Source organism: Pholcus phalangioides, unplaced genomic scaffold, assembly GCF_987345545.1.
Source record: "Pholcus phalangioides strain wild (caught in Gottingen) unplaced genomic scaffold, Ppha-v1.0 ptg000004l_1, whole genome shotgun sequence".
NCBI classification, from domain to species: Eukaryota; Metazoa; Arthropoda; class Arachnida; order Araneae; family Pholcidae; genus Pholcus; species Pholcus phalangioides.
Genome location: NW_028301597.1, coordinates 47,134,774 through 47,157,371, shown reverse-complemented (window position 1 = coordinate 47,157,371; position 22,598 = coordinate 47,134,774). Strand labels below are relative to the sequence as shown.

Genomic DNA, 22,598 nt, shown 5'->3' with positions numbered 1-22,598 from the left:
GTTTGAAAAAATGTTCCTTATCTGACAATAAAACATAGTTTTTGAGAAAGCATTTTAATGGAGAACAGTATATATAATGCCGGCCAGCGGTTTATATTGAAATACTGTAAAAATACTTCTAGCGCAGTAGGACAAAAAACTCGAACGCAGTTACATGAAGAAAATTTTACAGCATTTAAAAATGCAAAAATGTACTTTTGGGCAGATTTGCTTGTACCAAACTTCCTGAAAAGACATATTCACGTCAAAAGGACAACAAAGGATTAAAAATTCATAAATTAAAATTGTAAATAACTATTTTATTTTACTTCTGATGGAAGTTTGGAGTATTCGTCCACTCTTTCCACAGCCACTGATTTGTTTTCTAGCTCAGTAACTGTCCTGACAAGCCAATTCAAAATATCGTTAACCTGAAAGTATGCGGTGAAAATTAACATCTCGAACTCTGTGGAACATTAAATGTCTTGAACGTTGAAGTATAAAGCTGTGCTGAAAAAACAAGCGATGTCGTACTCACGGTTAACGCGTAGGTCAGCGACAGACCAGCAACGGCCCCTGATACCGTACCTCTAGACGTAACAGCCAGCAAGCCAGCAATCAATATAATCAGAACACCAAAGAAATTCAGACGTATCTCTAACCATCTTCCATAAAAGAATAAAAGAAGAAAGCCACACACAAAAAAAAACATTATCCACAAAATTTGAGTGTTTTAATGATGAACTTGATTCGAATTTCAATGGCGTTTGAACCTCACCTGCTGCTAATGTTCCAGAAGAATTCGCAGAGGATATGCTGGTCAAGTTTTTCTTCGGCTTTCGATATGAATTCCCTGGATACCCTGTAAGCCTTAATTGATGATAAACCCTGCAATGTCTCCGTCAAATGGCTGTATATGGGTGAACGAGTCACCGAGACCAATCTTTTCAACTGACGTGACGTCATCAAGTATAATTTCTGGAAAATAATTGGGAGATAAATGGGAATTCACATTGATAAAATATATCTTGTATTTCATCTAGTTTCCCGACAGGAACATTGAGATAAGAAATTCTAACGTGAAAAAAAATTTCTTATAAAGATTTACACAGATTGTGAGTGGCCACTTTATTATCATCCTCTGATAGTTTTAAGCAAATGGGCTATGGTGTCACGCTGTAATTTATTTCTGTTTTTCGGGCATGTAAGCATGATGCTTGAACTCACACTTTCAGTACAGATTCGGTCACTAATGTTTTAAGGGACCGTCAAAAAATTAGAAAAGAAAAAACGTTTTTGATCAACCCTGTATCATAAAAAGCCATAAATGATTTGTGACTTTCACAGAATGTTTTACTTGCTTTTGTGCAATATTGTGTATGCATTTTCGTGAAAATAACACGTATATGCAGCACCAAGATGTAAATGTTTCTTATAAAAAACCAAATTTTCATCGCGTGTTTTTTGTTAAAACATACCGAATGCTCAACCAATTTTTACGAAATTTACAGAAAATTTGACATTGTACATGAAATATACCGTAATTTTTTTTTAAAATATAACGATTCAATATTCGGTGAGATATGTTTTTAGTCAAGTATGCGCAGGGAATATGAATTTAATTTTTTCATAACTTGGTTCTCAGACATGTAGTGGAATTTTATGCAAAAATTACTGTTGAATGTCACGAAAATTCAGAAAGATGTCAGCGATGCAGTGAGTAGCAATTTAAGTTACTTGCTGAAAGTAGCTGGGTGGTAAGGGATTTGCCACAAATTGATATTTACATTATTTTCTGTCATTAGATTATTTCTTTTCATTTTGGCATGTGTTTTGCTCTAGCGTTAGATAGCATGAGAAACGCGTTTCCGCACATACGCACAATGCTTCTTCTTAACCGTACATGTACCTCGCACACATTCCTCTGCGGAATTTCTAACGAATCGGCACATGCCGGAATGCGCGTATGCGTGGCCCCTAACGTATTTACGTTGTTGAGTTGCGCTTATTAATGTTCATGCTGCCATCTGCCTTCCATTTTCTGAAGTAAAGATGGAAGTGTTTGTATTTTCATGTTATGTCAGTATCGTGCTGTAGGTCTGCCTGCTCTCTGCGGAGAGACTTTTTGAAATGGGAGACCGGCTTGCATTCACACCTCGAATCTGGAAAACCGCTCGACCCGTCAACCTGGTTCGAACCTGAATCTCCAGGACGAGAGTCCAGCACGATGCCCATAATGCTGCAGGCCTATTCTTGAAATAATCAAATGAAAAAATAATCAAGATATCGATCTGTGAAAAATCACTTATCATCAAGCAACTTTCAGCAAGTAACTGAAATTACTATTGACTGTATCGCTGTCATTTTTCTGAATTTTCGTGACATTCAACAGGAGTTTTTATACGAAGTTCCACTACATGTCTGGGGACTAAATTATGAAAAAAAGGGAACTGATATTACCTATGCATGCGTAGTTAAAAATCATTTATTTAAAAAATGCTCATACCTCATCGAATACTGAATTGGTACATTTTGTATTGCACAAAACAAGTGAAATGTTTTGTGAAAGCTACAAATCATTCTCAGCTTTTTACGATATAATGATATCAAGAGTTTACGATGAACACTAATCAACGCTCGTTATAACGCCCTCTACTGTTCCGTCAAAGGTGGATTATATAGCATTTGGGACTTATCCTACCGGTCGTAACACCATCGTGAACGTCGTGAGATAGATTAGTTTTACCCTACCGTTGTAGGGCGAGATTTGGCCTATAGAGCTGCCGTTATGCAGTGCTTGGTCCAAAGCTGTATATCTGTATCCATAGCTAGAAACCAGACGACGGACATAAGAGAGGGGAACCTCACTCGAACCTGACCTTTATGGCACTCGACTGGGGATTTATCCCGTCTTGCCCTTCCAGCCTGCGTGCTGAGCAAGGCTGTAGAGTCATATTTGCTAATTTCCCGTGCACCTTATTGGTGGTGCATCTATAAGTTATCTTACCGGTCGTTGTAATGGAATAGTCACTATGACGGTAGGTCTTTATAAAGAGCGTGAAATTTATAAGGTTTATCAAAATAATTTTTTTTAAATTTGTTGTCACCCCCCCCCCCCCCAAAAAAAAAAATTGTGACGTAATCTTCATTGGAAAGTGTGAGTGAAAGTATTATGTTTACATGCCCAAAATTACAGAACAGTGTGAACGCTGTTTAAAACTTTCAGGTGGTCATAATAAAGTGACCATTCGGTGTATAGTTTTCCTTACTCGAAGCTGTAAGGGGTGGTATTAAATTAATTTTACCTGAATAAGGTAGTAGGGAATTCCCATAGGAACGAGACATGCGAGGAAAATCGGCGTGCTCATTCCAATGACCACGAAAGTCCCCAAAGTGGAACATAAGCAGGCAAAAAAACCTTTGATATTCATTGGAATTCCAGTGTCTATATCATCTATGTCTTTCCCGAACCTAAAAGTAATGGTAGAAAATGATTAGTTCGCATTTCTAGTGGGGAATAGCATTGGGATACGAGACAAAAGATTCGAAACGTTCACTTAACTTTATGTTACAGTGGAACCTACGTGAAGCGCGGAACGTTAAGAGACCGAAATAATATTTCATTTTTAGAGACAGGTTTCCCGTTTCCATCCTCTTTTATGTAGCATAGGCTTTTTTGGCAACTAATATGAACGATTTGCAGTTGAACTAGTAATAAAGATAGGAACAGACTGATATAAATATCAAAAACTAGTATTATTGTTTATACGTGGGAAATGAGAAAGAATATGAGAGGAGAGGAAGCAAATGCTTTTTCCCGTTCTTTCTCCTTCTCCCAGCTACTATTTCCCTATGTATGTTATGCAGTCGAATCCCGTTTTAACAAATGCCGTTATAGCGAAAATCTCGTTTTAACGAATGCTGTTATAGCGAAAATCTCGTTTTAACGAACACTTTTTCTAATCCCCCAAATAAGTTTACATAGAAACAAAGGAATAACCTGGAATTCCTTTATAACGAAATTTCGTTTTAACGAAGTGATTCCTGCAGTCTCTTGGCATTCGTTATAACGGGATTCGACTGTACTAAAAAAAAAAACTGTACGGTAAAAATGTAATGCTGAGGCGCTAAGGAAGAGGAAAAAAGACAATTGTTCTTTTACAGGGTGATAAATGAAGAGAGTCACGAAAGAAAGGAGAGAGAGTTCAAATGTATTCCTTTCATTTACACAGGGCAGAGATGTCTCGTCCCTGATAATTAAGGGGCTAAAAGGCGTACATCCAAAGCATTAATAATCGATGGGATTATTTTTTTTATTCTGTTTGAGGTAGTGATCCGTCTCATAGTGTCCGTTCTTCGGCAGGTTTCACCGTATTACCTTCTGTTGAGATCGTGAGCGTGACATGGTGCTATGAGATACCGAAGTCGTAGTTAAGGCTTGCCTTGGCGCCTGTAAAATGTCACATAGAATGAAGCAGTGCATAATCTATCAGATTAAGATCTAACATACGCATGCTCAGCCTTCGGGCCAAATGTGGCCCTCGGAGTCATCTGATGTAGTCCGCGACCTCAAACTTAATTTTGTAAAAATGAACTAATCGGTGCATTTACATTTACAGAGCACTTGAGTGACCCGTGGCACAGTTATAGATCACTCAAGTTGCCCGTGGCACATTTCCATACGACCTAAGTGGCCCGCGACGCATTCCCAGATAATTCAAGTGACCCGCGTCACAGTTCCAGAGCATTTAAGCGGCTAGCAACACCTTCCTAGACCACTTCAGTGATCCGTGGCACATTTACAGATCACTTAAGTGGCCCGCAACACGTCTTTAAATCAATGAAGTGGCCCACACACTCTCCTAAAGGTTGAGCACCCTCGATCTCTATCAACACACGTACATTCCCCCCTTTCTAGTTGTTAAAATTCAAGCTGGGAATTGTTTAAGACCCATGTGACGTGTGAACTGCAGAGGAGGTTCGTTTGCAAATATGGACTTACCCCCCCCCTCGCCCCCAAGTTAATATAGTGCTGTTACTAAACTACACATGCATTTCATTAAGGAAAGTACTGATTTTTGGAAGTTTATACATGCAGTGGATCCCGTTTATAACGTTCCCACTTAGAACATTTTGCCGCGACGAATACGACTCATTTCCGTGGTCCTAACTTTTGCTAATACTCATCGAGATTTCCCGTTTGAAGCATTTTCCCGCTTTCAGAGTATTTTCCTGAGTATTTTGAAAACCATTATAAGCGGGATCCATTGTACTCTCATAAAATAGGGACACATTCACCTATTTATAATTCTTCCAAGTGGCGTAGTGTCGAAAAAAGACGTCGGCGCTCTCATGACGGAATGCACCATCTGCTTGTGAAACAATGTCGACGCTTTTGATGTGCCGATAGCAATAGCCAAGGCACCGAATAGGATTGCCAAACCTTTTGAAACAAAAAGAAAAAAATAATAATAAAATTACCATCGATTTTCGGACAGTGTTTCTCAACCTCGGGCCATATGTCCTCCCTTGCAGTCCTAGGATATTCTGGGGGGGGGGGGGGCACGGGTACAAATCAGATGAAAGGGGATCCACGGTAAGTGGTGAAGAAGGCCACGGAGAACTGTGTGAAGAAATAAAGATGTCAATTGAAACATGATGGGTAAAAATATTACTACTTTTAGAATCTAGTACAGCTGTCCATGGTACCTCAACATATGTGTCCACCGGAGCCCGGGGCTTCATAGGACCTACATGATGGGTGTTGCTGTGATTTTCTAGTGTAAGTATGGGCTTCCCCAGAACATCACTCTGCATAGGGGGGACCCATGATGTTGAGACTGCCATGCATAGAACTCCGCATGAAGGAAACTCACTGAGCTCCAGCCCAGGGTAGCCACAGATCCAGGGTGAGGTCCCATCGGGTAAGCAGGATTGATTTATTGCATAGGTTTATTGGATCGTATTTTACACAGAGGTCTATTTTTCCCATATAATTCGCCTATTGAGTGGAATGAAAAGTAGATCCATGCTTGGCCTAGGGTTCCAGAGATTGACCATACTTATGAAATTTCGTTCATTATAAATTCAGTTCTGACTGAATTCAATTCAATAAGTAGGGGAAAGTCTCAGATGAGGGTGGGGAGGGGGAAGGTGCTGATGCACGAGAATAAAATATGATCCAGGGCGGGGGGGGCATGGGCTTAAAAATGTTAAGAAACACTGACTTAGGACACCAGGACATTTTTTTTCACTAAGGTTTTACTACTAAAAACGAATTGAAAAATTAAACCTAAAACGTTTATGAATTGAATTTGGTGAATCGAAAGTCTGAAACAAACCAATCAATCTTACCTTGACAAAAACCAAAAGTGGTATATACGCCAATCCTCTTGTTTCGTAGATGGACGTCCTGAGTCCCATCCGGCAAAACTGGATCGGTGCTCCATTTGCTGAGCCAGATATTCCCACCAACCTGAAATGACAGAAACATACTGTTTATGAAGTTTCCTCAACGTTTTTACGTCCGGGTACAAATTTTAATGTAGTTTGATCTGCCAGCGATACATCTCAGAAGCGGTGTCGTTGTTCGCCCAAAGTTATTCTTCCGTTTTTTCGGGACTTAGTTCGTCCTGGCCTGGAGTATGCTGTGAGGTTTTGGAGGTCATACCTACAGAGGGGCATAGACTTGGTTCAGGGGGGTGCAGAGAAGAGCTACGCGTGCACACAAGACTTGAGCTATGGAGAGAAACTTGATTTCTTCAATATATTTACATTGGAAGAACACAGGTGTCGCGGGGGGAGGGGGGTATGATCGAAGCTGTCAAAATTTTCAACGGGATGGATAAAATACACCATCGATCAACTGCTTTGACCAGGAGACGCTAGTATTGATCGTTACGTTGTTATTCCTCCCTCCTGTCGCAGGGAGTTTTTCCTCTAAAGAGTTATCAATAAATGGAATAGCTCACTTCCGGGGATCGTGAATTTACATGTTTAAAATGAAGTATGATAAACATAGTGGGATAGATCGTGAAGCTATCCGTACTTAGATAAGGCAACCATAACCTTTCTTATGGGCAGCTTATTATTATACTATTAATTAATACTAGTGTTAGTATTAATTATTAGTTTATTAATTAATCATTAAACAAAGCGAAAAGAAAAGATGAGTAGAGCAAAAGCACAATAAAAAGGTGGCTGAAGAACAATGATTTTCGGTTGGATAACGAATGATTCATCAGGATGGTGACACACATGATACTAAGCAACACGAAAACATGCCACTTTCGAGCATATGCAACCAAATTATTGGTAACATTCGTGCAAATGTTACCAATAATCTATCTACCATGATATAAGGGTAACATTCGTGCAAATGTTACCAATAATATCCTTGGTGGTCTAACCGAAGTGGCATGCTTTCGTGCTACTCAGTAGCATGGGTATCACGTGCCTCAGAGTTAGATGAATAATAATTTGTGATGACCCAGCACCTTCGCAACGTTTATTTTAGTGACGGTGTTCTTGGTGGGACGTTCATACACTCTGGTTTACAAAGATTAAGAAACAAAAATTCAAGACGTATTGATGCTTTAGCCTTTTCATTGAAAAGTTTTCAGACCCTGATATAAGGGTAATAGACCTATTTTAGTTTTTTTACCACAAATGTGTGGGTTGCTTTTTCTCGCTGTAGAATTTTTTTTCTTTTGACCTCGGGGAGTTGAGCCCTGACTTAAAGGATCGTGTAAGCTTTGAGTTGGAAATAATGGTGCACATGAACTTTGGTGGCTTTTATTAGAGGGCAGCACTTAAAGTTGAACACTCAGAGGATTTTTTGAGGTGGCTTCCGGGGAAAAGTGCTTCCAGGAAAAGTGTGATTTATTACATAAATTTGGCAATAAAATTCTGGAAAAAAGTGTATGCGAAGATGAATATATGGAAGAGTAGGTAAACTTTGCCTGATAATAATACTCCGAAAAAAGTTACCCACGAAAAATTAATAAAAGGAAATTACGAAAACTTTTTATGCATTTCGGCACGCTATGGGTGTAGAAATCCTTTGGAACCGGGATCCCTTCTCGTTGCGAATAAGATGAAGACCACGGACCCCTTTTTGGAATAATATTAAGCAGGCACAACAATGTAAAAACAATAAGTTAATTTTTTTCTCATTCAAGATCACGGATCCCTCGAAACCTCTTCAAGGACCTGCAAGAGGTCCGTGGACCCCCCTGATTAAGAACCACTGTTTTAGATAGAAACTTATATTCACGTCATAGAATATGTTTTCAAATTCTGTCGTATAACATGATTCGGACACATACCTCTAAAGCCTGATATCCAAAATACCCGATTATGGCGCAGAAAAGAATCGGATAAGTAGTGTGTTTTGCATAACTGAGGTAAGCCTCTTTCTTCACCTATAAATCGTGAGAAAAAGTAATAGAGTCACGTAAGTATTGCAGACAGAATTACTTATATATACCAATAATAATAATACTATTATGAACGATATGCAAAAGAAGTGCTTCCCGCAGGAAATCTTCGATCAAGGTTGTAGAAGTTGAAAACCGTTCACCGATGTACATGTTCTCGAAGTCAGTGCTTCGTTTTGCAGTAAAAATTAAAAAAAAATTAATCCCTTCACGTACAGGATTTTGGCAACAAATTGGATGATCTCTATTTGACTTATCGGCAATAAATCTGGTAACCTTGTTCTAACCTAATCGAACGTTAGGAAAAAAGGAAGAATAGGGGAAAGGAAAGAAAATAGACGAAAAGGAAGAAAAAAATGAATAGAAAAGAGGAAAAACCAGTACAATAAGTTAAATAGATAAAAGAGAGAGAGAGAGAGAGAGAGAGAGAGAGAGAGAGAGAGAGTACACAGTAGATTTCTCTTTTCACCCCTCCCTACGTGCTACCTATTGCTCTTACAAGTACAAAGTAGAAAGATACGGAAAAAATCATTAACAGTAGTATAAAAAGAACAGGGGGGGAAAAGCAACCTCGGTTCATATAGTATAGTATAGAACCGAGCACTCCCAGGCTCTGTCGTTTTTGCGATATAAGCTCATTGATCGTGAGATCGTGGGCGTGCCAGAAAAAAAAAAAACCTCGGTTCATATTGTTACGATAAAGCTTCGCGATGATGAGGAGAGAAAAAAAGAAAACACGGAGAACTGGACTAAACTCATTGCACTGGCGTTTGGACGAAATATTTCGCCCGTGATCGCAAAGGGGGTCAAAATACACTCGTGTGCAAAATTAAGGGAATTAGCACATCATATCCAATTTCTGACAAAATGGACAGATTTTAATGTAACTTGGCACGAATACAGTTATAACAGAAAAAACAAGAAGAGATAAACCATACCAAAGTCATAGTACACACGCATAATTGTGAGTGAAGTTCATCACCGTGGGAATGTCCAAAATCCACGTTGCGAGATCGAACAGAAAATGAGTCTAATATGGGGTATAGTCCGCTCTCACAGTCAGACAGGTCGCACAGCGCGGACGGCATACTGGTCATGAGGCAGTTGAGGAATCCCTGAGGCAATCGGTCTCACTCCTGCAGCAACGCAGTTTTCAGCTCCGGGATGGGTTCTCGGAGGGGGATGGCGAGATGCAATTGCCCTCCCAAGAGCGTCCCAGACATGTTCTATAGGGTTTAGGTCAGGAGATTTGGTTGGCCAATCCATAAGCCGAATATTCCCACTTTCCATATTGACAAGGTGATTTCCGGGTGATTGACCAGATTCATAAGCGGAGATACCGGGATGGGACATTGCCCCTCCCCCCCCCCAGCCCCTCAGCGTCAAAGGTGGAGTCGACTGATCTAATGTATATATGAATTGACATCATCATTATCGTGCCTCCCAGCAATAATGAACGTGTCCTCACCCCAGACTTCGAAGTCTATCTCCGCCTATGACCCCAGACTTTAGCTTTTTTCATTCTTCAATGAAATTTGGAGGAGTAAACTTGAACTTTAATTCGTGAATCACGCATCTAGAGGGCGTATTAGCGAACACTACGAACACTGTACTGTACAGTTATTTTTAATATTTTCTGGAAGGCATATTTTTGTTGATAAGATTTTATTTTCACCCGTTTATTGGTTATGAACAAAAGTAACTGGCGAAGGCACCATTTTTTTCATGGAGAATGAGTTTACAAACTGCGGCCGTTTTAAAGCCGGAGAATGACTGAGAATGCTTCTGTGTACACAGAAAAAAAAATTCCCTATATTAAATAAGGTAGCATGTTATTTGTAATTCCGCACAGATATCGAAACTCTGTGCACAAAGAAACAACACGTCTGTGTAAGTGAAGTAAAGGAATGACACTTGAAATTTGAATACTTCAAATAGAGTTATTTCTCACTGATAAAAAAAATACCCCTTAAAATTTTGGGCAGGAGTGGAATTACTGTTCAAGATTATATTTTTGGATAAACACACCCACACACCCACCGTGCTACACGATTCTCAGTTTCGCAAAACCAGTTTTATGGGATTGACTACGCAGAATCGCAAATTTAAATAGTGCGCGCCGTACTAGCCACACCTCAAAAAGCGGTTTTTGCGTGAGTTGACGCCGCGTAGCGCTATGAGGTAAAGGGACTTTCGGCTTCAAGGGTAAGGAGTCTTTAAAGGAGCATAGTATAAAAATAGGTATTCTCTAGAACAGTGGTTCTCAACCTTTGAAAGCCCGCGTCCCGGTGGTTGAGAAACACTGGAAGCACTATTTAAATTTAACATATTTTTTCCGCATCACTTACTTTGCCAACTTCCATTCTCTCTTCTTCCATCAATCTCATCCCATGTTCGCTGCTCGCCGTGGTACATACTGACGTATTCCTTCGCTTAAGAACTCTAACGCTGATCGATCTTTCGGCCAATGGTCGTGGACTGATTGGCGTTTCTTCATTTTCCGAACTGTAACAAAAGAAAAAGCATTTGGGAGTTTTTTCAATGAAAAGTTTTACATGACATTCTTTTTTTCCTTGTTTTTTCGCTCAAAAGTTTTGAAAATTCATCATTTTCGACCCTGTATGATCGACATGCTTGCGCAGAGTTGAACGGAAGAGAAGTCCTGCGAAGGATCCGGCAGGGTTTACACTGGCGCGATAAGGCAAGAGCATTTTAACCAATCCGCGTCGAGCAGTATCGCTTGCCATATCGTGCCCGTGTGTACCCTGCCTAACACCTATATGCCGTACAATCATCTGCAGCAGTTTTATAACGTTTTTCATGTGAGTACATTTTGAGAGATTTGTGAATTTCAAATCGAGTTCGATCGATTGTAAAATCAGCGAGAGAAAACGCGTCAATATCCCCCGTTTCTTTCGTAAGAAAAATCACTGTTCGTAGAAGAATATGAAAGCATTTATTGTTGTTATTGTATTGTGATTATTTAAAATAAGAAACGCATTTTCACAAAAGCAACGCCACGGCGATTATACGACACCGTAATCTGAATCTCAGGGAGTGGTGTTCTCTTCAATCCTTGTCTTTCTCCGTACGCACAGAGCTGGTACCAAAATTTTCCTTTTCTCCCGGGCGCTCGCCCAGGTTGACAAGATCCTCCCCTGAAGTACCAAAGGATGTTTAGAGGTGTCGCGAGTTCGATACTTAATTCGCCCTTGTGGGAAACTTTCCTGACGTGGCGGTACCACAGATACGGTGACGATATGGCCACAGAAAAATATTGCTACCGCAAGGAGTCCCACACCGAGAGGTTAGAGCATCAACCCCTTAGTGAGAATAGAAAAAAAAGCAAAATGTCGAACGCTGCTGTTCGGAATCGGCAATAAATTGTAGGTCTCGGTCTAATTAGCCTTCGTGCGAAAACACAAAAATGACATTTGGTGCGAAAAAAGTGATCAAATGATCCTTTTCTTCCTATGCAGCACGGATGAGGCGGTCTCTACGATTATTCTTTATAAGCATTAGAAGATGGTAGTCCCCCCACCCCAAAACCAGTTTGTAATTAATTTTTACAAATCCGCATTATTTGAAACAACAAGCCTGCTAATTAAATGATATCTTGTCCATCTCTCCTTTCTGACACTGTTCCCGAGTTATGCAATTTAGAAGTTAGGAAGTCCTTCATGAAACACAATGCATAATTGAATACGTACAGCATGGGTGCCACTATGTATTCGTCATCAACTTCAGCCTCAGCAAGATTAGAATACTCCTGTATGATCTCTGCGAGTACTCCTCCGATCTTCGCCGTCAATTCCTCGTAAGTTCCTCTCTCTGCGATTTCACCGTTTTTGATGACGAAGATACAATCCGCCTCTGGTAGAACGGACATGCTGTGAGTGACGAGTATTCGAGTCTGCAAAAAAAAAAGGCAAATGTGAGAATTTTCATTACGCGGCACAGTTTATGCTTCAACTTAAATTTTGAAATGGCAATTAAGAAAAGGAAAGAAAGAGGGATTTACGATGAATGTTCAGAAAAATGGTCACAGCGAGTATGAATGAGTGAGGATTGCCTTGTTTCGGAGCATCCCGTTCTTTCCTATGATGTGCTCGAATATATGTTTACCGACGTGAGCATCCACGGCACTCAGGGGATCGTCGAGCAAATAGACATCGGCGTCGTGGTAGACAGCTCGTGCAAGACTGACTCTTTGCTTTTGACCACCACTAAGATTCACGCCCTGATCAACATGAAAAAGACATTGATTACGCCACTGAATATATACGCCATTCTAGGCTTTTTTTTTGTTTTGTTTCTTTAGTCTAAGAAATCAACTTATTTGATAGAATGAAATTAATAATTTAATTTTCAATTTATATTGACGTACCTTCTCGCCAATTTCGGTGTTATCTCCGCCAGGAAGAATTTCCAAATCGGGTTTCAAACAGCAACTGTCCAACACAGCGTTGTATTTCGTTTTCTCCATACTTTTAACGAAGAGGATGTTCTGCCTCACTGTACGATTGAGTATCCAAGCTTGTTGGGGTACATAAGCCATCGATCCCTGTGTCATAGTAAAACAAAAGTACATCGGGAAACTTTATATTGCACAATAAACTTTCGATTTAACAGACTGATGAGGGCTGAAATGTGCTAATCCCAATTGGCTTTTGAACAAACATGTTTTCAACGCTGCACTGCAATTTCACCAATACCGTATTAGCACTGTAACAACAATTATACAGAACTCTTTATCGCTAAAATAAAAATGAAAATTGAAAAATCATCGAGTGCGGTTTGTATCTTTTAGAAGAAGTAGGGTAAAGTTAGGGAGAGTTAAGGAGAAAGGCAAAGAAAAAAATCTAAGAAAATCACCATAATGTCAACTGATCCCGAAGACTTGTACATGTCACCAAGAATAGCCGACAACAGCGATGATTTTCCCGATCCAACTGGACCGATGATTGCTACGAAGCTACCTCTGGGTACATCCATTGTTATGTCTTTCAATATCGGATTTTCTTTCGTAGAGCTCCAGGAGAATGTCGCATGTTTCAAACTTACTACTTTCCCTGTTGGAAAAAAAAAACCAACTAATCACAGTGATACCTGGGCTAACGAATGACTTGGCTTAGGAATTTTTCGGTTAACGAAGATTTTTTTTTTTTAAAGTTTTACTGCCTTGTACAATGAATATGGGTTCGGCTAACGAACATTTTCGTTGATAATGGATGCATGTGCTGACATAAAAAGCAACGCTGTAAGCTGAATTTTAGTTCCAATCATCATCTGAATTACTGTTACGCACCCGATTAACCCATGCCCACTTCGGAATCTTTTTTAAAGATGTACCGATTCTCTTTATGAAAGATTTTGTATCATTTCATGAAAGATTCGGCTAATGAAAAATGCATTAAAAAAAAGCCGTGTTTCAAAACACGCGTTCTTTCAGTGCAAGACTTCGTAGCGTCAAACTGAATGGTCTGGCCATTGTAGGAGCTAATTATTTTTCCTCTGACAGAATGAGCAGACACAGAAATGAGCTGACCAAATCGCAAATGAATCGCACTCGACTGGGTTGTGTAAAATAAATCGTAGTGTGTAAAATAAAAAGATCTTCACTATTTCATCTTCCTGTAAATTATCATTTATTTCATTTTGAAGCTGATCATTTTACTCGGTTAGTTCTGATTACTTCGGTCAGTCTGTGACGCTCCTTGGTGTTTCAAAAACGTAGCTTTAGATTTGGGGCAGTACCTCGAACGAACTAAAAGACTTTCTATAGGAAGCTATGGGAAATCGCTTTTCGACTTAGAAGATTTCGGCTAACGAACGTAAGTACAGAACGAATTGTCTTCGTTAGCCCCTAGGTATCACCGTTTAAATAAATGTAAACAAACGGTTGAATCGATTTCGACACGTAAAGGATAAGATAGAGACATGTTTCCACAAAACTTACTACGAATTTTTTTTTATTCATGTTGAGAAAAAACATGTCGACAAGCATGTACGATCAATTCGCGATAAGTCGAAAACCGAGATCTCGAATATCTGTATAAGTCGAAGTTTTCACTCGGCCCCAGAACTTTTCCTGTGTTTTAGTGTTATAATTTTCCCCTAACACGAAGTTTTCTTCCTTCAAATCGAAGTTTTGGAGAATGAGAGGAATTTGAAAAATAGCATTTAGCGATATAATTTAGCATTCAGTAATAGAATTCCACATTTAGTAATAGAATTTAGCAATTAGCAATAGAATTTAGCAGATTCATTTTTCTGCTTGCAAAAAGTGAATCACTCACTCTCACGAAGGACAAAAGAGAGACGGTCAAAAATCATTGCATTTTTTGACAAAAATAATCTTGTATACACTATATTTATAATTCGTTTCATTTATAAAATCTATGAAACGCACAAGACATGTACATGTGTTTGCAGAGTTTTCCCCCAATTATTTTCCCCAACATATGTTTTTCCTTAAGGGGACTAACACTATGATGTAATAGAAAAATCATTAAAAAAAACAATATTTAACCATTGATTTATTTGCAATTTTTTACATATGTTCTTGATTGTATGTGCTATCCTATGCTGGTAGAAAGTTTTACATGACTTGGATGCTTAATTTTTTTGTAAATTTTTAAAAATATGCATTAAAAACAGCTTGCGTGCAGGAAAAATAGCATGACATCAATATAATTGAATAAAAATTAATTCAAAATAAAGGCAACTGTTCAATCCATGAAATGAACTGAAATAAGATTGAGTCGATGAAAATATCACTCTTTTGCTTCATTTCATGGACTGAAGAGTTGCCTTTATTTTGAATCAATTTTTATTCAATTACATTGCGATGTCATGCTATTTTATCCTGCGCAAAAGCTGTTGTTAATGCTTTTTTTTATACAAATACAAATACAACACCACAACAGGCAAAATGCCCAGCGAGGTGGCTGAGAAAAAGATGCCCATAACAAATATGGATGTCATGTATTGCAAAAATAAAGCAACCCAATTAAAAATGTAATTAGAAACATTATAAACAATATATACACATGACAAAATATTATACAATGCTCATAAAGAATACTTATGGTTGTCTTATTCTAAGTATGGATAGTTTCTCGATTTACGCCAGCATGTTTATCGTATTTCTTTTTAAACGTGTCAATTGTGTTACAATTTACAACCTCCGGGGGTGAGCTATTCCATTTATTGGCAACCCTATTAGAGAAAAATTCCCTGCGACACCATAACCTTGCATTGGCCCTTAACAATCGATACTGGCGTCCCCTTGTAAAAGCAGTCGATTGGCGGTGTACTAAAAGTTCATGGTCCATTCTATACATCTCATTGAAAATTTTGAACACTTCGATCATATCTCCTCGACATCTGCGTTCATCCAATCTAAACATATTCAAAAAATGAAGTCTCTCTTCATAACTCAAGCACCGTGTTCCAATAAGGACACGTGTAGCTCTTCTCTGCACCCCTACAACCAAGTCTATGTCCCTCTGTAGGTATGGTCTCCAAAACCTTACAGCATACTCCAGTCCAGGACGAACTAAACCTCGAAAAAGAGGAAGAATGACTTTAGGAGAACGCGAAGTGACCTTCTTGAAAATGAGACCAAGCATTCTATTAAATTCACAAAACACTAAGTATCTAAGATATGTAAAACTTTTTACCAGCAAAGGACAGTATATACAATCAAGAATATGTGTAAAAACTTTCAAATAAATCAATGGTTAAATACTATTTTTAACGATTTTTCTATTAGAGCATAGTGTTTCACCACGTGAAAGGTATTTATTGCCCGTAACATTCTAGATACAATGTGTATAATTGCTAACCTACCTTCACCAGGGTTATTTCCGACAAGATCCTCGTCTCTTTCTTCTGAATTCAAAAAGGCACTCAGTCTTTTCAGTGATACGAGAGCCTAAATTCGAAGAAGAAAACATGTGAGAGGGAGAAATACAGGTTATCCCATAAATCCCTAGTTTAGAAAATTCCTAAAAATTTGTAGGAAAAAAAAAATTGATTCCAATTTCTGTCGCAGAGGGCGCTTCACGACAGAACATCACTGGAAATATGCAAATCAGAGTTTTATAAAATGCAGGTTGTGGGATTATCAGTTCATATCACATTTTCCCTGTTATTAATACGCGACCGGTCATATCGCCCATACAGCAGTTTACTACCGATCGAGTTTGGTCGGAAATCAAGGCGCCATCTATCGGTGGTCTTGCCAGGTTCAGTTAGGAAATGAACCCTCTTATTATTTCTGTCGTTTCCCAGGATCGAACCCGTGGACCTGACGGAAACCTTCATGGTGGTAGACGAGCACGGAGCACCCCTACTATTGCACCACTACGGCACAATTTCCCTCGCGCTTGCATAAGGTTTTCATTGTAATGTCGACATTGGGGGATGAAGCATAATTGGTGAAGGAAGCAGATATTTTCAGGATTTTATGCATAGGTGAACTCTGAAAGAAAAGTCACCTCGTCTCCACCGGGACTAGAGTATTCTTGGCAAGCATGCTACCATCTACACCACTCAAGACACGACCTTGCCTTTCTTATTTCGCGTGAAATAAGGAAAGCAAGGTCGTGTCTCCAGAGGTGCAGATGGTAGCATGCTTCCCCGGAATGCAAGAGGGCCCGGGTTCGAGTCCCGGTGGACACCAGATGACTTTTCTTTCCGAGTTCACCTCGTCATAAAATCCAGAAAATATCTGTTTCCTCCATATATTGGGCTGAGAAAAGCTGTCTATCTCTAACTATTGGAAAAGTTGTATTACCTCAGCCACGAAGTGCCGGCTGAAGCTTTATGAACGTTTCAGGCGTAAAGAAGGTGAAAGGTTTAGGTCCAAAATCACTCCTCCCTCTACAGACAGAAATTTGAACTAATTTTTTTTCTTTGTACCAAAAAAATCCCCCTTCCATGAGAATAACTTTTGGCAACCAAATTTAAATGTACCAATTACTTCAATTTTCATGAAATTCTACTGTTTACGAACTTAAGGGACATCCCGCAAGCAGACACCAAAAACGTTCCCTCATGAATCAAAAATGTACCGTAAAACAATGGAAACAATATAATGGCTATCGAATCTACAATATTGGTAATTGTTCCACTTGCGCTTACCTGAATACAAACAGCGAGTATATCGGGCATTTGCATGACGGCGTACCTGAGGATGTTCAAGAGGTTCAAGGAGACGAATACCGTGTTCGGATCCAGGATGTTCTTCGGGTCGACTAGGATGTAAGTGACGAAGCAGGCCACGGCTATCTATGCGGGTCGAATAAAAATTCATAAATCAATTTCATTCAATGCTTTTGTTAGAATGCAAAATTCCATCAATTAAAAGTAATACATAGAGCAGTGTTCTTCAACCTTTTTAATACTTCTTGCGGAACTGGTGAAATTAGGTGAACAGTTTTGCGGACCGGCATAAACGAAAGAAAGAATTTGGTCGCCGACAACCAAGGTGTGTATCTTTATTTTAAAATTTAACATGGTAGCAGGGGTTCTTGCATAACAATAACATGCTCTGTTATTATACACAAGAGAAAAGAAGCTTTACGCTAGGCTCCACCTGCTGCCATCTATCCAATAAGAACAAAACTATTTATTATAATTTTTTTTTAAACCGGTGTGTAGCATGAAAGTAACAATATATTGATTGTTAATTTTCACGCTGTATATCGATTTAAATTTCGTGCGCCATTTTCATTTCATTTATTCTGAGATTATTTTTTCAGATTTTTTTTATCAATTCTAAAGTTTTATTTCCTCAGCATGTATAAATTTTCATTAATCCTGAAATACATTGTTTAATATTTATTTCCATCAATTAGGAAATTTAATATGAATCTCCATTAAAAATATGAATCTTGATGAATTCTTAAAGTATTTCTTTCAATATTTTTCAATTGTTATTAACTTTCATGGTTTGCAAAATACTTTTTTTTTTCACTAGTTATGAAATTATTTTTCTTTCATTGATTCTGAAATTACTTCTCATTATTTCTGAAATTACTTCTCATTATTTCTGAAATTACTTCTCATTATTTCTGAAATTACTTCTCATTATTTCTGAAATTACTTCTCATTATTTCTGAAATTACTTCTCATTATTTCTGAAATTACTTCTCATTATTTCTGAAATTACTTCTCATTATTTCTGAAATTACTTCTCATTATTTCTGAAATTACTTCTCATTATTTCTGAAACTATTTCTCATGAATTTTGAAACTATTTCTCATGAATTTTGAAATTATTTGAATTATTTGAAATTGCTTTTGTTTGATTCTGAAATTGCTTTTGTTTGATTCTGAAATTGCTTTTGTTTGATTCTGAAATTGCTTTTGTTTGATTCTGAAATTGCTTTTGTTTGATTCTGAAATTGCTTTTGTTTGATTCTGAAATTGCTTTTCTTTTATTCTGAAATTGCTTTTCTTTGATGCTGAAATTGCTTTTCTTTGATTCTGAAATTGCTTTCCTTTAATTCTGAAAATATTTGTCATTGATTCTGAAAATATTTGTCATTGATTCTGAAAATATTTGTCATTGATTCTGAAATTACTTCTCATTGATTCTGAAACTATTTCTCATTAATTCTGAAACTATTTCTCATTTCTTGTGAAATTACTTTTCTTTGATTCGGAAATTACTTTTCTTTGATTGGGAAATTACTTTTCTTTGATTGTGAAATTACTTTTCTTTGATTGTGAAATTACTTTTCTTTGATTGTGAAATTACTTTTCTTTGATTGTGAAATTATTTCTCATTGATTCTGAAATTACTTCTCATTGATTCTGAAATTACTTCTCATTGATTCTGAAACTATTTCTCATTGATTCTGAAACTATTTCTCATTAATTTTGAAATTATTTCTGATTTCTTGTGAAATTACTTTTCTTTGATTGTGAAATTACTTTTCTTTGATTGTGAAATTACTTTTCTTTGATTGTGAAATTACTTTTCTTTGATTGTGAAATTACTTTTCTTTGATTGTGAAATTACTTTTCTTTGATTGTGAAATTACTTTTCTTTGATTGTGAAATTACTTTTCTTTGATTGTGAAATTACTTTTCTTTGATTGTGAAATTACTTTTCTTTGATTGTGAAATTACTTTTCTTTGATTGTGAAATTACTTTTCTTTGATTGTGAAATTACTTTTCTTTGATTGTGAAATTACTTTTCTTTGATTGTGAAATTACTTTTCTTTGATTGTGAAATTACTTTTCTTTGATTGTGAAATTACTTTTCTTTGATTGTGAAATTACTTTTCTTTGATTGTGAAATTACTTCTCATTGATTCTGAAATTATTTCTCATTAATTTTGAAACTATTTCGCTTATTAGTTCTGAAATGTTTTGTAAAACTAAATTTGCAAACTAAAAATTTGCAAACTAAATTTTTTCATTGAGGCTATTTTTTACATCATAGCTATACATTCTGCAACTAAGTTATATTTGTCTTTTTTATCGAAGCAGGCGAAAAGCTTCTTTGGCCGCATGTGGCCCGTGCGTTGAAGACGCCTGATGTAGAGGCTTTACGAATTCGGCGAAATTTTTCACCGACCAGCGGTTGAAGAACACTTATGTATACAGGATTATTAATCACCCTTATGAAAAGTCTGAACAAGAATGATATTTTTCTTATTACCAGAAAGGGTGCAAAGCCCCAAACGAAAGTACCAGTGGCGAAATATAACTGGAACGTCCTTATGAAGTACACTTCTGAATCCCTTATGTCATTGAGCCTATTCATGAACGGTATTTCCCATGCGTACAGCTTCAAAACCTTGAGAAAAAGGAGAAAATATTTACTTTAGGATAACTTAAGTTTACGTGCCGCTTGGTTCATTTTTACAAAATCAGTTCTGAGGTCGTGGGCCACATCAAGTGATTTCGAGGGCCACTGGTTGAGCGTGTATGATATAGAAAGTCTCAAAATAGTTCTTAGAGTGCATATAGTGTACCTTAATTCCATTCAAAAGTTCGGTTATAAACTTCAAACGGCTATCTTTCATTTCCATTTGCTTCACCTGCAAACAAACGAAAGTCAGTGTGTCATTTCCTTTTAGTTTATATGTATTTTCTCCCTCGGAATACAATATTTTTTGTTTATTCATCCAAGCTCGATATCACTGAATGAATCATACCTGCATGGCATTAATCTTCTTGGTTATGAACGAACTCATTCCGATAAGCAGGCACAAAGCAACGAAACCGGCTAGGCATGAAGGACCCAGGTACAACCATAACAATGACACCGCTATGACGATCTTCAGCGGAGATCCGACCAAATTTATGCAGAACGAGAAGAACATACACACTTTCTCGGTATCCGCAGTCATCAAGTTGACGATCTCGCCACTCGTGTATTCCTGGCGAGTTGAACTGTCGAGTTTCAGAGACTGTAAACATGGAGATATTAGATGTATCACACAGAAACGAATGATTTCATAGCTGAAGAGTTCATAGACTATAATAGTACATCGTGTCCCACAATCGAATCCCTGATTTTAAAATGAAATAATTCGGGAACGTTGATCGATAGAAGAGTAAAACAAGCGGTATGTTTTTATTCTGAAAGTCGTAAAAACCTGATACAGTAGTTTCAAATTAATTACAAATATTTCTGACAGGGAGCGTTGTATGCTGTAATCGCAGTTTGCAATCCGGGAAATAGGTTATAAACTGTCGTTTTGCTAGCAGTCGTTGCAATCGCATCATAACAGATTCACTTTAATTGAATCAATTCAATTTCACTCATTCCAAAATGTGCACCTTTCGCAGCCCAGAGAAGGTGCAAACAAAGAATGAAATTTTCAGTTAGCCTACTCTCCGCATTACATCAACGGAAATGAACGCACATGCCTCACAGATCTAATCTTGAAGCTAACCCAGTGTTAGGCTGCCGGCACACTACGGTTCGGCTGGCGCGGTTGATCTTATCAGCAACCGTGGAATTTCGCGTGAAACACACACTGCTGTTAGCAACCGGGTTTTTTTTATTTTTTAATGTCACGTGACATCTCGGGATTGGCTAAATTATTTTCGCCAAGCTGAAATTGGCTCCAGCTAGCATGCAAATTCGTGCTCGCCCTCTTAACGGATATTCCCTCTTTTACGGACAAATAATAATTTAGTTGTATAATATATAAAAGTATGAATTTCAAACCTCTTTTTAACGGTCACCCATTTTACATGTATTTAATTTTTTTGTCCTGTCCGTGTTCACAAGAAGGAGGGGTTTTACTGTATATACTAATAAAAATATTCATGTAATGGAATTTAATTTTCTGTAACAATATTTGCCGTTTGAAATTAATTCAAAGTTGAAGAAAGACAACCTACAAGTTGACCCATTTTTGATGCTTTTACGATTCGTGACCAAATCGCTCAAATTTTTTTATATATCATGACTGGAATCATCATAATTAATTTAAATAACATATATTAAAAACTATTTAAATAACATATTTTTGAAGTTTAAAAAAATTGGCCATGAATTTAGCACGTTTTTCTTTGTAATTAAAGTGAATTTCCAATTAATTAAATTTCTAATTAATGGAAATTAAGCACAATAATTGTAATTTTGGGAAACCCCATATGACCAAGAAAAAAATTATTTTCACCTATTTAAAAAAATATATATTTCTTTTGATGGTCAGGAAAAAAAAATTCAGATAGGAATCGAAATAAAATTTCTGAAAATTTAATGTTTTAAAAACTGTAAAAAATCACATTTTAAAAAACATTATGATACAACATTATGAAGGGTCGTCTTAAGAGTATTATGGGCCCCCCGGACCAAGTGGTTTTTAGGAGGCCCTACATGGTAAATCCTTTAAAATTTCAATCGGATCTCATTTTTGGGAGGCCCCTCTTCTCTTGAGGCACCCGGGCCGTGCTCGGGTGGGCCCATGCGTTAAGACGGCACTGACTGATGCCCCGAACTCCGAGCCAGACAGGAGCGCAAATGTTAACCTTTCATCTCTCCTTCAATATTAAAAGGGGGCGCCAAAATGCGTGCTTGCCCCGGCTGACCACGCATGTCGTTGTGGCCGTGTACATCAGTATGTATGTTGCAGGGTTTAAGGTGCACACAGGGCCGCAGCTGGATACTTTTTTAACTGGAGCTAGCAAGCTTTTGGCGT

The 22,598-nt window shown here is 37.8% G+C and overlaps 1 protein-coding gene across 1 annotated transcript in view; it reads right to left on the bottom strand.

The window, feature by feature from the left end:
- LOC149087727 (multidrug resistance-associated protein 1-like) overlaps positions 1–22,598 on the bottom strand; it is a 45,004-nt gene that overhangs the window by 5,662 nt on the left and 16,744 nt on the right. The window contains exons 10-26 of the mRNA XM_089231607.1: positions 20,598–20,852; positions 20,415–20,480; positions 20,099–20,236; positions 17,568–17,714; positions 16,272–16,356; positions 13,293–13,489; positions 12,805–12,981; positions 12,490–12,657; positions 12,128–12,330; positions 10,766–10,922; positions 8,307–8,402; positions 6,334–6,454; positions 5,278–5,422; positions 3,285–3,450; positions 758–957; positions 518–644; positions 309–410 (exon numbers count right to left, since the gene is read on the bottom strand). Of these exons, the coding sequence (XP_089087733.1) occupies positions 309–410; positions 518–644; positions 758–957; positions 3,285–3,450; positions 5,278–5,422; positions 6,334–6,454; positions 8,307–8,402; positions 10,766–10,922; positions 12,128–12,330; positions 12,490–12,657; positions 12,805–12,981; positions 13,293–13,489; positions 16,272–16,356; positions 17,568–17,714; positions 20,099–20,236; positions 20,415–20,480; positions 20,598–20,852 (2,550 nt within the window). The remainder of the gene's footprint in view (positions 1–308; positions 411–517; positions 645–757; positions 958–3,284; positions 3,451–5,277; positions 5,423–6,333; positions 6,455–8,306; positions 8,403–10,765; positions 10,923–12,127; positions 12,331–12,489; positions 12,658–12,804; positions 12,982–13,292; positions 13,490–16,271; positions 16,357–17,567; positions 17,715–20,098; positions 20,237–20,414; positions 20,481–20,597; positions 20,853–22,598) is intronic.